The sequence below is a fragment of the Cydia pomonella genome, chromosome 5 (assembly GCF_033807575.1).
Source record: "Cydia pomonella isolate Wapato2018A chromosome 5, ilCydPomo1, whole genome shotgun sequence".
Taxonomy (NCBI): domain Eukaryota; kingdom Metazoa; phylum Arthropoda; class Insecta; order Lepidoptera; family Tortricidae; genus Cydia; species Cydia pomonella.
Window position 1 is genome coordinate 18,620,867 of NC_084707.1, and position 12,928 is coordinate 18,633,794.

Genomic DNA, 12,928 nt, shown 5'->3' on the forward strand with positions numbered 1-12,928 from the left:
TGTAGTCTAAACTGTCGTGTTACAATTTAAAATACTAAAATACAATGCATTTCGGGTTAAAAGATGCTTAGTAAACAAAACATTAAGCATGGAGTACAATGCCCACAATGTTGAAGACTTTTTAGTTTCTGCCAGTTCTTTAAAATATGCCAAAAACACGTGTTCTGAGAAACCGTGGGATTTTTAGTTGGTTTTCCTATTTATAAAATTGTCATAAGTAACCATATACTTCGCCTTTGGTTTTGCCGGCAGCAAGTTCTGTATATCCAGGAGCTCAAAGTTACACAAAGACTTTCGGCAATCGTTCACTCTCGCATCCTTAGCTACTACGGTCACGTTACGCGTAGGGAAGACGACGCGATGGAGAGGCTGGTTGTTCAGGGCAGAGTGGATGGCACAAGACCCAGATTGCGGCCCTCAATGCGATGGACCGACCAAGTGAAAGCTCTCACCGGGTTACCTCTGAATCTGTGCGCGCGGCAGGCAATAAATAGAGAAGCATGGCGGGAAACAGCGAAAAAAGCCGTACAATGACCGCAATGACCACAACTACTCTGACAAGAGTATACGACTAAGAAGAAGAGAAGTTCTGTATAGCCAATTCTGCTTCGGCTCTTAATTCAAGTGGGGTGCAATCAATAATAATTCCTTCGTTGGTAGTTTTTCCAAAATCATACTGAATTATTTATAACAAAACAAGATTACAAACAACAAAATTAAATTCGTTAAAACAGAATTACAGCGAAAAATTATCTAGTTTCCCGCCAACCTTTTTTTTTCTATACGGTTAGAGACACGTTTGAGTAGACTTTTATTACCACTGCCTAGTATTTAGATGATAGTTAATATAAAGTTAAGAATAAAATTCATGTGGATTTATTATGTAAATAAAACTGCACTAAGTACATACTAAATCGTTTATTGTTTTTTTAATACGCATAGTGGCAGAATGTCATGATGCCTGTGCCACAAATTTATGTGATATGGAAATTAAAAAAGCGGCCAAGTGCGAGTCGGACTCGCCCATGAAGGGTTCCGTACCATTTATGACGTATTAAAAAAACTACTTACTAGATCTGGTTCAAACCAATTTTCGTTGGAAGTTTGCATGGTAATGTATATCATATATTTTTTTTAGATTTTTCATTCCGTTATTTTAGAAGTTACAGGGGGGGGGGGGACACAAAGTTCAAAATGACCTGGACAACGTAATCAAATGGGCACACGATAATGGCATTATCATAAACCTCAATAAGACAAAATGTATGCATATACGCTCACCATATAATAAACCCCTGCAGGCGAATTTAAGTATAGTTGGGCATGACTACGACTGCTTGCACAAGGGGGGGCGAGACTGCAGATGTAGTGAAATCGTCTTCGTGAATAGCTTTAAGTACCTCGGGGTAACAGTAGACTGCGACATGTCATGGGCGGCACATGTTAATAACGTATGTGATAAACTCAAATCTGTGCTCGGAAAATTTTATCACTTACGAAGTGTAGTAAACAGAGCCACACTATACATGTTGTATCACGCACTTGTAGACTCGATTATATCCTACGGTCTAAGTACCTACGGCCGCACTTTTCCCTCATACCTAGATCGAATAAAAGCAATACAAATTAGGTTTTTAAAATATTTAGTAGATAAAAAAACAAAACAGGCCAATAGAAGTAACTATGACAAACTTTTTCCGATTTGCAACATATTACCAGTGCATGAAAAACGGTCCTTGCTTATAGCTCTGGAACAGTATCAGCGTAATGATTATAAAAAACCGATAGACCATAAAATACAAACAAGAAGCGTCACCAAGGAAATAAACCTACGTAGGTTGTTTATACCGAAAGTCTGTAACTACTATGGAAAACGTACTCGAAAATATTTAGTGCCCATGATTTTAAATAAATTACCAGAGCAGTTAAGATCCTGTCAAAACGTATCAAAGGTTGTGTATAAAAAACGATTAAAAAAAGCATTAATGCTTGGACTGGAACGGGTCACATGATTAATAGGCCAACCGATTGCTTTATGTATTTATGTAAAAGGAAGTTAATACCTTGCACGTGTTACCGTAAAATGTATAATTATGTATAGGTAGTATAGCGCTAATATTAATACACTCGGGGGCAGTGGGATGCTGCACCCTGATAGCTTCATTATCCCACACACTTTGTTTAGCTTCACTCCGTGTGTTTGTTGTTTTCCAGTATCTGGTTGAAATAAAATCGAGCACCTATACCTACTGTTCCCATGACAATGCAGTAACAGACTGACTAAATAGGTAAACAAACCTAGTTAGATAGTCTGTTATTGCTACTAATGTTTATGTTAGCTTAATGTTTATCTAGTCTGCCTGTCTAAAGCTATTACAATTGTTTGTAAGAAATCGCACTCGCACTATAAATATAGCTATAAATCAAGTAAGCAATAACTTACTTAACAATGTTGGAGGGTAGAATAAGTTTTCTGCCAACAAACTGCTATGCAGTTTGGCAGATAAGCGATCATAGCCGATGTAATTTATCTTTTATAAATAAATTAAAAAAAAAAAAAAAAAAAAACTTTTTTTCACTTTGGAAGTGTCTCTCGCGCAAACTATTCAGTTTAGAAAAAAATGATATTAGAAACCTAAATATCATTTTTGAAGACCTATCCTTAGATACCCCACACGTATGGGTTGGATGAAAAAAAATTTTTTTTAAAATTTTTATGACGTATTAAAAAAAAACTACTTACTAGATCTCGTTCGAACCAATTTTCGGTGGAAGTTTGCATGGCAATGTATATCATATATATTTTTTTGATTTTTCATTCTGTTATTTTAGAAGTTACGGGAGGGGGGGGGGGGGACACACTTTTTACCACTTTCGAAGTGTCTCTCGCGCAAACTATTCAGTTTAGAAAAATGATAATGATAGATAAATGAAATAGATACCCCACACGTATGGGTTTGATGAAAAAAGATTTTTTGAGTTTCAGTTCTAAGTATGGGGAACCCCCAAAATTTATTGTTTTTTTTCTATTTTTGTGTAAACATCATAATGCGGTTCATAGAATACATCTACTTACCAAGTTTGAACAGTATAGCTTTTATAGTTTCGGAAAAAAGTGGCTGTGACAGAATCGGACAGACAGACGGACATGACGAATCTATAAGGGTTCCGTTTTTTGCCATTTGGCTACGGAACCCTAAAAAGAGGACTTTGTATGAAATTCCATTAACGACCTCTTGTCCTAGCCTCACCTGACACATCATACTTCGCAGCCTTATTATATGGAACATAACATCAATATTTCATTGCATGTTTGAGAAAAATGTATATTATGTGTGCATCTAAAGGTACATCACTTATCTCAGGCGCTTGGTAATGAAGTTGCGTGGTGATATTCTAGTAGAAGATACATGTTTACTTAGTTAGCGCCACTTGCACTATCCCACTAACCTCGGGTAAGCGGTTAAACCGGTACTCCGATAGTCCTTAGCTGCCCATAATATCTTCCTACCAACCGTTAGACGGTAGACATACTTCGTAGATTATTTAGGCTAAACGGACTAAATAAAAACTCTAATTTCCTAATCACATCAAAGTATCTTTTTAATTTAACTGTCGACGGTATCGTATGAAATGTTTACCTCTATATCAAACTCAGAGTAAATATATTAGATGCATTTGCATATTGAGTTAGATAAACGGACAAATACCCACTCGCCGCACGCTATCTTATCCGAGGGTTGCGCATGGAATTCGGGTTCTGGCGAACTGCCACGACCGAATTTTACGATAGTTAAGTAGGTAACCATAGTTCAAGTCAGTAGAGCTAATTTAATAAAAACGTTGTTTTTCACGAGCTTGTCGGAACAAACAATTATTTGTCATAAAATTATTCTGTTAAAAGCGCATGTAGAGTTGAGATTGCTGGAACCATTTTACTTATGTGATCATATTGTTTGTATATTGGGGTATGTTACCGCGATAATAAGCGTGCATTGTATATTGCCGTTATGAAAAAAAATCCTGATTCCTTCAGGAGCACCGTGGAGCACCATTTGACTTTGACGTACGTTTGATCTTAATGACTTTGAATTTAACTTACTAATGTAATATCAAGTCAAAACATGAAATTTTTTACCAAAATTAATTCATTGGATGACTCTGCTCTTTTACAAGATGACCTTACACGTCTTGTTGCATATTGCCAGACCAATAAATTAGATCTAAATGTATCTAAATGCTTTACTTTGACCTTCACTAGACAACAAAGTTCAATTCCAACTTCGTACAAGCTAAATGATCATGTGCTTAAATCTGTGTCATGTATGAAGGACCTGGGAGTCACCCATGATTCAAAGCTTTTATTTGATACTCATATAGATAATATAGTAACTGGTGCTACCAAGACTTTGGGATTCATAATGCGTAGTTCTTTACATTTTACCCAAATTAAAACTATAAAAGTTCTTTATTGTACATATGTCAGAAGTAAACTTGAATATGCGTCTCAAATTTGGAACCCCAGTTATAATATTTACATTAACAGAATAGAACGTATACAAAATTTTTTTGTAAAATACCTCTGCTTTAAAATGAAAACTCCTTATAATTCATCCAATTATGAGAATATTTGTAAAAAACATCACCTTATCCCACTACATAAACGTCGACAGATTGCAGATATTACTTATATACTTAATATTTTAAATGGTAACATTGATTGTCCTGAATTGCTCGCTAAGCTCTCCTTCAATACTCCATCTAGGTCTAAAAGATACTTCCCTCCCCTCTCAATTCCTTTTTCATCACGTAATTACAGAAAGAATAGCTTTCTACTACGAGCTGGTAAAAGTCTAAATGAACTAACGAAGGAGCGGGATATAGACGTTTTTAATAGCAACATCACAACTATAAGACGGATTCTAACAGACAAATTACTTGAGTGAGCGAGTCGTATGTGTTGGCATATTATTGTATCGATTAACGTATTAAGATTACTAATAAGTTTTGGTTTCTTTGTTCAGTATATAATATAATAAGTATTAATATTTAAAAATATTAGTGGTAACACGTTATAAAAAAAAAAAAAATCTAGTGCTAACCACCAATTATCTGTTAACCTGTTGCTACCGGTGGGAACCTATAATTGGCTCTTTGTTATCTATATATATAACTATTGTACAATTTATAGCTGTTGGTTCTCCGAACAATAAATAAATAAATAAAACAAACTAAGGTTTTCCAGATACTTCACGATAATATTATTATTTTCTCACCATGCTTGGTTCGAAACCGTAGGGCGACTTGCCTCTCTAACAGGATCGATAGTGATAATTGGATCAAACTATTAGAAAGTCTCGCGACACTTTCGCTCTCAAACCTTATCCCAAAATAGATTATATTATTATTATAAAGGGTCGTATTAACGAAGTTAACTACCTACAAACATGCTTCATTAGTATAAAGTTGCCAATTTAATTAACTAGTTCGAATTATCCCTCTTCTGGAAGTAGATGTAGGTGCTCTCATACGAAGCCTTGTTAACTGTGCAAAAAGACACCTCTTAGATAGCATGTAAGTCGATAAATAGTTCCTCGTTGCCACAGTACCTACCGATATTGCTCGTAAAGAGGTATAGTGGCATAATACGAGGCGCTTCAAGTGCGGGGGCGAGACGAGCGGCACTGGAGTTTGTACAGCGTCTTTGAGATGCTAAACGCGCCCGAGAAGCATTGTTTGCAATAGATACTGGAGCTTTATTGCTTATGAACGCGAGCGCCGGCAATATCCAGCCTCTCTACATTGCTTGCTGCCACTCTGGAAAACATTCCACTGTACAATTTCAAATAAAAGTTCCTTGAAGGTATGTACAATGGATTTCTATTTGGTTAGAGAAGTACGCAGTTGCATAATGCGTGAATGAATTATGTTTTCTATTATTAAAACAGCATAACAAACTTTATGGGGCATAAACTTTTGTGCACTACATGCGGTGGGAAAGTATTGCAGTGTTGCGGGTCTCCCTAGAGGCCTAGAGTTTGAAACAGAATAGAAGTTGTTTCACACTATATTGCAACTCTGAAACGAGGCCTCTTTTTAAACATTTGTACATGGGGTTTGTTTTAACAAACTGTTTTTCTTTGAATTAAATTTGGTTTTAAAATGTTATACATGTGGCTTTTAAAAGGCTTCCGAATCCGACTAACGTAGACCTAAATAAAACTTATTACGGTTTTCATCATATTTTGATACGCCCTTCAAGATCGCTCACACCCTGATTGGTGTACGCGAAATCAATTGAAAGTCGTGCACGAGATGCGCGCCAATCACCAAGACGATCGTCAACGTCGTATCAAAACCAGTACAACACTGAAACAAGTTGTTACATCTGAATAGGTCTCTAGTATGTGCAATGGTTATAAAAATTTTATAACGTGTATTTGTGTAAAGGCGATATATCGGGGCGGCGAGCGGGAGCGCGAGCGGCCGTACTCGTCGGGCGGCGCGCCGGCGCACCCGCCGGAGCCGGCCACGCGCACCGTCACCATGAGCCGGGACCCCGCCGACTCCCACGGCTTCGGCATTTGCGTCAAAGGTGGGAAGGAGGCAGGTGAGACATCCACAATGCCAGACTTATACCTTTAATCATGATCACAAGACACCGCTTTTAGATTCACCTATACATATCGAACGACATGGAATGAGTTAAAACACGAGTAGTGTAAATTGTAAGTAATTTGAAATCTAAAAAAAATTACCCATAATTATGGCACCACATTTAAGTCCATGTGTATAGTATAACTAATAAAGATATCAAATTTATAAAACACAACACTCAATCACTTGTAGCACAGTAGAGTAAAATTCAGCAGCAGTTCCATATAGAAAAGTAGATACTTTGACTACGACCACACGACAACGCTTTTATACCTACGTCAGGTCTAATTTAAGCAGATAATTTACATGTAGCCCGCATAAGTAGAAATATTAGAATCGGACCACGCTAAGTTTTCATGACAAGTGCTGTGATATGTATGGAACTTATAGGGATATATATGCGATGAATGCTACTCGTATGCATTCTTACTGCTAAGTTTAAGGAGAGTTAGCGTGGTCAGAGTTTTTTTTTAATTCATAAGATGTTATAAAGAAGTTTTTTGTTAGGATTAAGTTTTGAGACACGTTAATTGTAGCTTATATATTACATTTAAACTTTTATGAAATGGTGTACTAAAAGTAATTGAGCATACATGTTTGTTGCCATTTGTACACATTTGATTATATTTTTCGACATTATATATGATTCCTATTAATTACTAACTGAAACTTTATATGCAGACGTAAAAAATGCGATGTCTTTGTCATTCTGCAAACGGAAATCTCGTTTAGTAGCAAAATGGTTTATTCATAGATACGTTATCATATCTATTTCCTTGAAACTGTCTCTGGCACGGACTCGAGGGGCTGCCATTTCTCACAATAGACTGGCAGGTTATTACTAACTAGGAAAAGTGCATTAAGTATTATGTCGCGCGATAATGGCGAGTTATAATTATTATAAAACCTCTGTAACTTGTCAAGATGTATCACCTCTGTCACTTGTTACCTGAAAGTGATATTTGCCTTTTCGTTATCGTACAACAAACATGACCTGATCGTTACGTTATAACACGCTACACGGACAGGATGGCTCTGCAGGTTGAAATTTTGATATTTATTTTATTTGTCCCTCGGGGCGTTAACTGCTAAGCTCTGTCAAATGAAATCCTCGTGCGTAGAGTGAAGTAGCGAATGTTTACCGTGTACAACCAGCGATAACACTTAATCACCGCCGAGATCGGGCAGACGAGCTGCTATCGATTGCCGTCCATGTGGAAGGCTCGAGTATAAATAGCTCTCGAAGGGTCAAAGCAAAGCCTTCTATTCAATGACCCACAGTTGTAACGAGATACACAATATATGCTCGTGCGCTGTGTTGTTTACTTCTAGTTTCGTAGATTTAACATATTATAAGGCTAATTGTTTGTAATTACTGTTAAATTTTCAACATTTACCGAAACTCTAAACCGTCATGCAGATACAAAATCAAATATAAAAACCAAATACATAGTTTGGTTAGTAGATTGGGCAATAGAAATGTCAATATAAATTCTGGAATATAGAAATAGAGTTTAATCGGGGTCATATTTCTTGGCAGATAGCCTATGTTAGGAGCTTTATCTACAAAGTATAAAGATTCATACTATAATTTGTGAATACCAGCTTGAGCTACTAAATCACCTACAATAAATATAAAACGCGACTTTCATGAAATATTAATTGCAATAACTGTATAATTTAGGAGAATTTGTCAGCTTTAGGCAATATCCGGTTCACAGAGATAGCGTCTGTTTCGGCTGTACAAGGGTGCTATTCCCATTCTCCTACCAAACACCAAAAATTTTATCTGTAATCTCCGAATATGTATATGTAGCGGTAGTAAACTTTAAAGGTTATGTTTATGTTGGTTTTTGTAAAGTATATGCTGGGGAAAAGATTGGAATAATAGGCCAGGTAACGCTAATATCCGCCTCGGACTGAGCCGTATCGGGTTTGCTCAGCCGCCGTTTATAATCCCGGGTAAAAAATAAACTCGCTTAAAATTACAACATGCGGTAATTGCATAAAAAAATGCTTTCAGAAATTGCCAGCTTCAAAAGTGAATAGGTATTTTTTTCGTAAAGGAGCATGATTGCAGCAGAACATCTGTTGGGTAACATTTTAATATTTGGGTTTTAATACATTATTTTTGCATGATTATTTGTATAATGACACTGCTTATTTTCTCCAGTGAACCATCCAAATGAGAGATTTTTTAGCTGTTCACTTATATATTATAATATTTATATCAACGCTGCTTTCCTGAAATGAAACAATGATCATTCAAAAGAAATTCGTACCTTGTACTACTGAACTGAACTCTTGCGCCCGATTCAAAATTAACGATTAGTTACGGTTTTGAACACGTTTTGACACGATCTTTTCGACCGTCTTGGTCATTGGCGCGCATCTCACGCACGCCTTTTACTTCATTTCGCTTGCACTATGTAATGCAATCTACAATCTTCAAGGTAGTATTAAAAAAAAGATTAAAACCGTAACTAATCGTTAATTCTGAATCGGGCTCCTGTTTCCAATTACAGTCTATTTGGTTTGGTGCAGCGCAATCCATGTTAAATATTCGTGTGTGACAGTAATGAAAAACAAAAGTACTGGATAGAGTAAGCAGCCAAATTGAAGTTGAAAAGTCTAGGGGGAAAACAATGACAGTACAAATATAGTTCGTGTAATCGAAGATGATGCGCATAATTGTTAAATCTAAACTTTAATAACATGAAATTACGAGTCAAGGCACGCGTCTTTGTGAATGACACGATCTATTTAGTGTTAGTAATGTCGCTTATAACCTGTAAAAAAGTGCTTAACTTTTGAACGCCTTATGTCATAAACACAAACATCACTCAAACTCAAACGCCAAGGTCTCGGGCGTAAGGGAGCTAATCCAAACCTTCCTTGAAAGTACTTACTTTGACAGCATCCGCCATAACACCAATATGTAGTTGTCCTTGGCGCGATGGGCACAACAAGTAACGACGATCTTAGGTGTTCTTGGCGTTCAAAAGGTTAACGAATAAAATAAAATTAGAAAAATAATCTCCCCTGGACTTTTCAGTCGAATCAGATATTTGCTAGCAATTACAACAAAGTGGTTGCAGGTGTCGGAGTGTACATTTCGCGTGTGGAGGAGGGCTCGGTGGCGGAGCGCGCCGGGCTGCGCCCCGGCGACTCCATTCTTCAAGTCAACGGCACTCCGTTCTCTGGCATTTCGCACGAGGACGCGCTCAAGGTATTTGAACCAAAAACCAGATAATGTCAAGTGATTTTCTATGTCCTTGTCTAACCCTCAGATAACGTGCATACGTTATCCAATTATTATTATTCTCTCCTTACCCATATTACACACTTATGTAGTAGTTATTCAATGCCATTCTGTATAAAAAAATGGCTTCTGAGGGTAAAGTTCACCATCTAAAAACTAAACTTTTAAAAAATTTCTACCTACCCACATCAATATTTCGCTGTATAGTTTTGCAAGAATATGATAAAATTTGCACTTAATGTTTTAAATAGATAAAAATGTATTCGTCAATATAATTAATTATTAGTATAAGTATGTTTTACTCATGTAAGTGAATTATAATATTCTTATGAGTAATAAAAAAATCTTTAAACCTAACTAGACCATAGCAACTAGGGGATGGACCCTTCTCGTTTAATATGTGACGAGAAGGGACAGTTTTTGAAAAATCACCAAAAAGCTATGGTATGTAGTAAATTATACAAAATGATGTACAAGAACAGGTTCAACAAATGTTGTAGATTGTTTAAGTGTGTAATTGTCATTTCTGGAGAAAATTGATTTCGTCTAACTTTCATTTATATTACTTCAAATGAATAACAACAAAAATGTAGTCTATTTAAGTTGAAGTACAGGATATGTGTAATACAAAATTACCATTTTTAGCAGTCCAAACTTTACGAAATTTACAAATAAGATCGACAAAATCAGTGCTTACGAGCGTTTACCTAAACGTCCATCAGAAAAAAAAAAAATCTGTTTTCAAAAAATTGAAATATTAAAATGGATAATTATTTCTAATAGTTAACAAAAGGTGTGCAATTTCATCGACTAAATCTATCAATTTGACATTTTTGCGACTAAAATCGATAACGGCCTCTTAACTCAAAAAAGCAATTTATGTTCCCCCCAATGTCTCATTCGTACATAAACTCATGCTTCGTATAGTTCGTATAGGTACGCTCGCTAAATCAAGGGATTACAGCTCCGAGCAACCCGACAGCGGCGACAGCTAACGAACAGTATACAACAATCAAAGCGGAGTATAATCCTTTTGTCCTAGCATTTACCTATTTCCAATCTGCAGCGTCTCTGCAAACGTTAGATATAACTTCCTCTTCAATAAAACGATATAATAGAATAGAACAGACTCATTGGCACACCTGAGTAAAAAGACACAAAAGAGAAGAATAAAACAATTTGTTGCAACTTAGTCATTACAGTCTTTCTAACTACTTACATATTATAAAGTCAACTATTGTCTAGTTTAGATATCCTCTTTTTAGCTTTTGTCGCTTCATTAGTATAGAGACAGAGGGTGTGAAGTATCTATATCCAACGATTGAACGTTTGCTGTTAATAGTGTATTACGTTGTGAAAAGGGAGCGTTGCGGCACCGACTTCAAAAACTGAGTAATTACCCGGATGGTTATAAATTTTCTTATTATTAGGTATTAATTACTTTTTGGCAGAAATTTGCTTAACAACGGGATAGGGACTGGACAAAGATAGGTAGGGGTGTATCAAAAATATTTTGTGCTTTACAGTGGGATGGTTTTTTGAAGGCGAGTCCCTCAAAACAAAAGAAATGAAATTAAGTTATTTTGGATTTTATTTCCTTTTTTATTTCAATTATTATTATCTTTTTAAATTTATTACATAAGTACATCTTAAACAGGATTGCGGATCGCTTGAATTATGTTTTTCCTTTTCATATTAGCTAAAAATATACAACGAAGGAGCTTTAAGAAAAATGATTACAAAAAGAAAAAAAACAGATATAGGGCTGCCGTCCGATATCCTCTAAATTCAAACCGTGATGTGGTACGCTTGTTTGTTATAGCAACCAACGAATCACTAATCGCCGCGTCGCCGGCGCCGGCTTTACACGTTAACCTTCTGTATCACATCAATCAATTGCTTGTTTCTCCTACTTTACCGGGCCTGTGCGAATATATTTTTTATGTATGTTTTACGTACATATATTGTATTCTTCTACGTACCTACACAATAATATAATAACCTAAATAATCTTTACCAAAAATTACAGCCAAAATAGCCATCAATGTTATTCATCATTCATAAGCAGATCCACTTCAATAGGTAAATGTAGCTTTCCGAGAGATAATGCTATAGTTACTTACTATAAAAAAAAAATCATAATATGTGTGCTTACAATATTTAAAATAGCTCCTTTATTTCTTCCAGAATCCCATCATCACGTTTTCATCTGATGGCAATGGGACTAATAAAAAAATATTTTCCCAAATCAAGCTAGGCGCTACAGATAGTAAACCTCCCCCTTCCAATTTCCAAATTAGAACCTATGTCTGACTTATCCACGAAAATAGAACATAAGATAGACTATTTATTTCCGATAAAAAACAATGACGGCAGCACGACAACAGCGCAATGAGACCTGTTGCCGCTGGCGCGTCGTCCTGAGCCGCGGCCAAATGGCTTTGACACTGTCGATATGTGCAGGCCCCTCTCACCACTAACTTGTGATTACTTAATAATACCGGGAAATGCAAGGTCGAGTTTAATTGTGCTTTCAATGATTTTTAATACTGTCCTCAATTAGCACGATAGTTAGTAATGAAATTAAACTAATTTAATGTATTATATTGCGATTGTAATGGATTTAAAATACATGCCGCCCGGCGTTTCAAATCCTTTACGACGTTCGTGGTCAATGGGAGGCTGAGGAAAAATATAGTCACCTCTGTCAATTTATAATTAACTACCTAAATACAAAATTAATGAATTCTCACATAAAAGCGATAAATCGTTTGCTATCCTCTTTAGACAAAAATAATTTTTTTGTTATTACTGACTTCTACTTGCTACGCAGGCAGAGACCAGATTTCCACTTGTTATCTTGATATACCTCTTTAGCTTCCTCTTTCAATTTCATAACATTCCTCATACACGCTCGCCGGTTTAGGGTCCTCTCGATTTGGCTTTTCTTTAGGATTTCCCGGAATTGATCAGAGAAAGTCCGCCAAGGTTTACCCTTTCCAGCTCCCT

At 36.2% G+C, this 12,928-nt stretch overlaps 1 protein-coding gene across 8 annotated transcripts in view; it reads left to right on the forward strand.

Moving 5' to 3' along the window:
• Positions 1-12,928, forward strand: part of LOC133517967 (whirlin) — a 139,396-nt gene that overhangs the window by 45,426 nt on the left and 81,042 nt on the right. For 7 of the 8 annotated variants that reach the window (XM_061851464.1, XM_061851465.1, XM_061851468.1 and 4 more), the window contains exons 5-6: positions 6,451-6,610; positions 9,756-9,886. In XM_061851464.1, coding sequence (XP_061707448.1) covers positions 6,451-6,610; positions 9,756-9,886 — 291 coding nt within the window. The remainder of the gene's footprint in view (positions 1-6,450; positions 6,611-9,755; positions 9,887-12,928) is intronic. The other variant, XM_061851467.1, reaches the window with a different exon arrangement.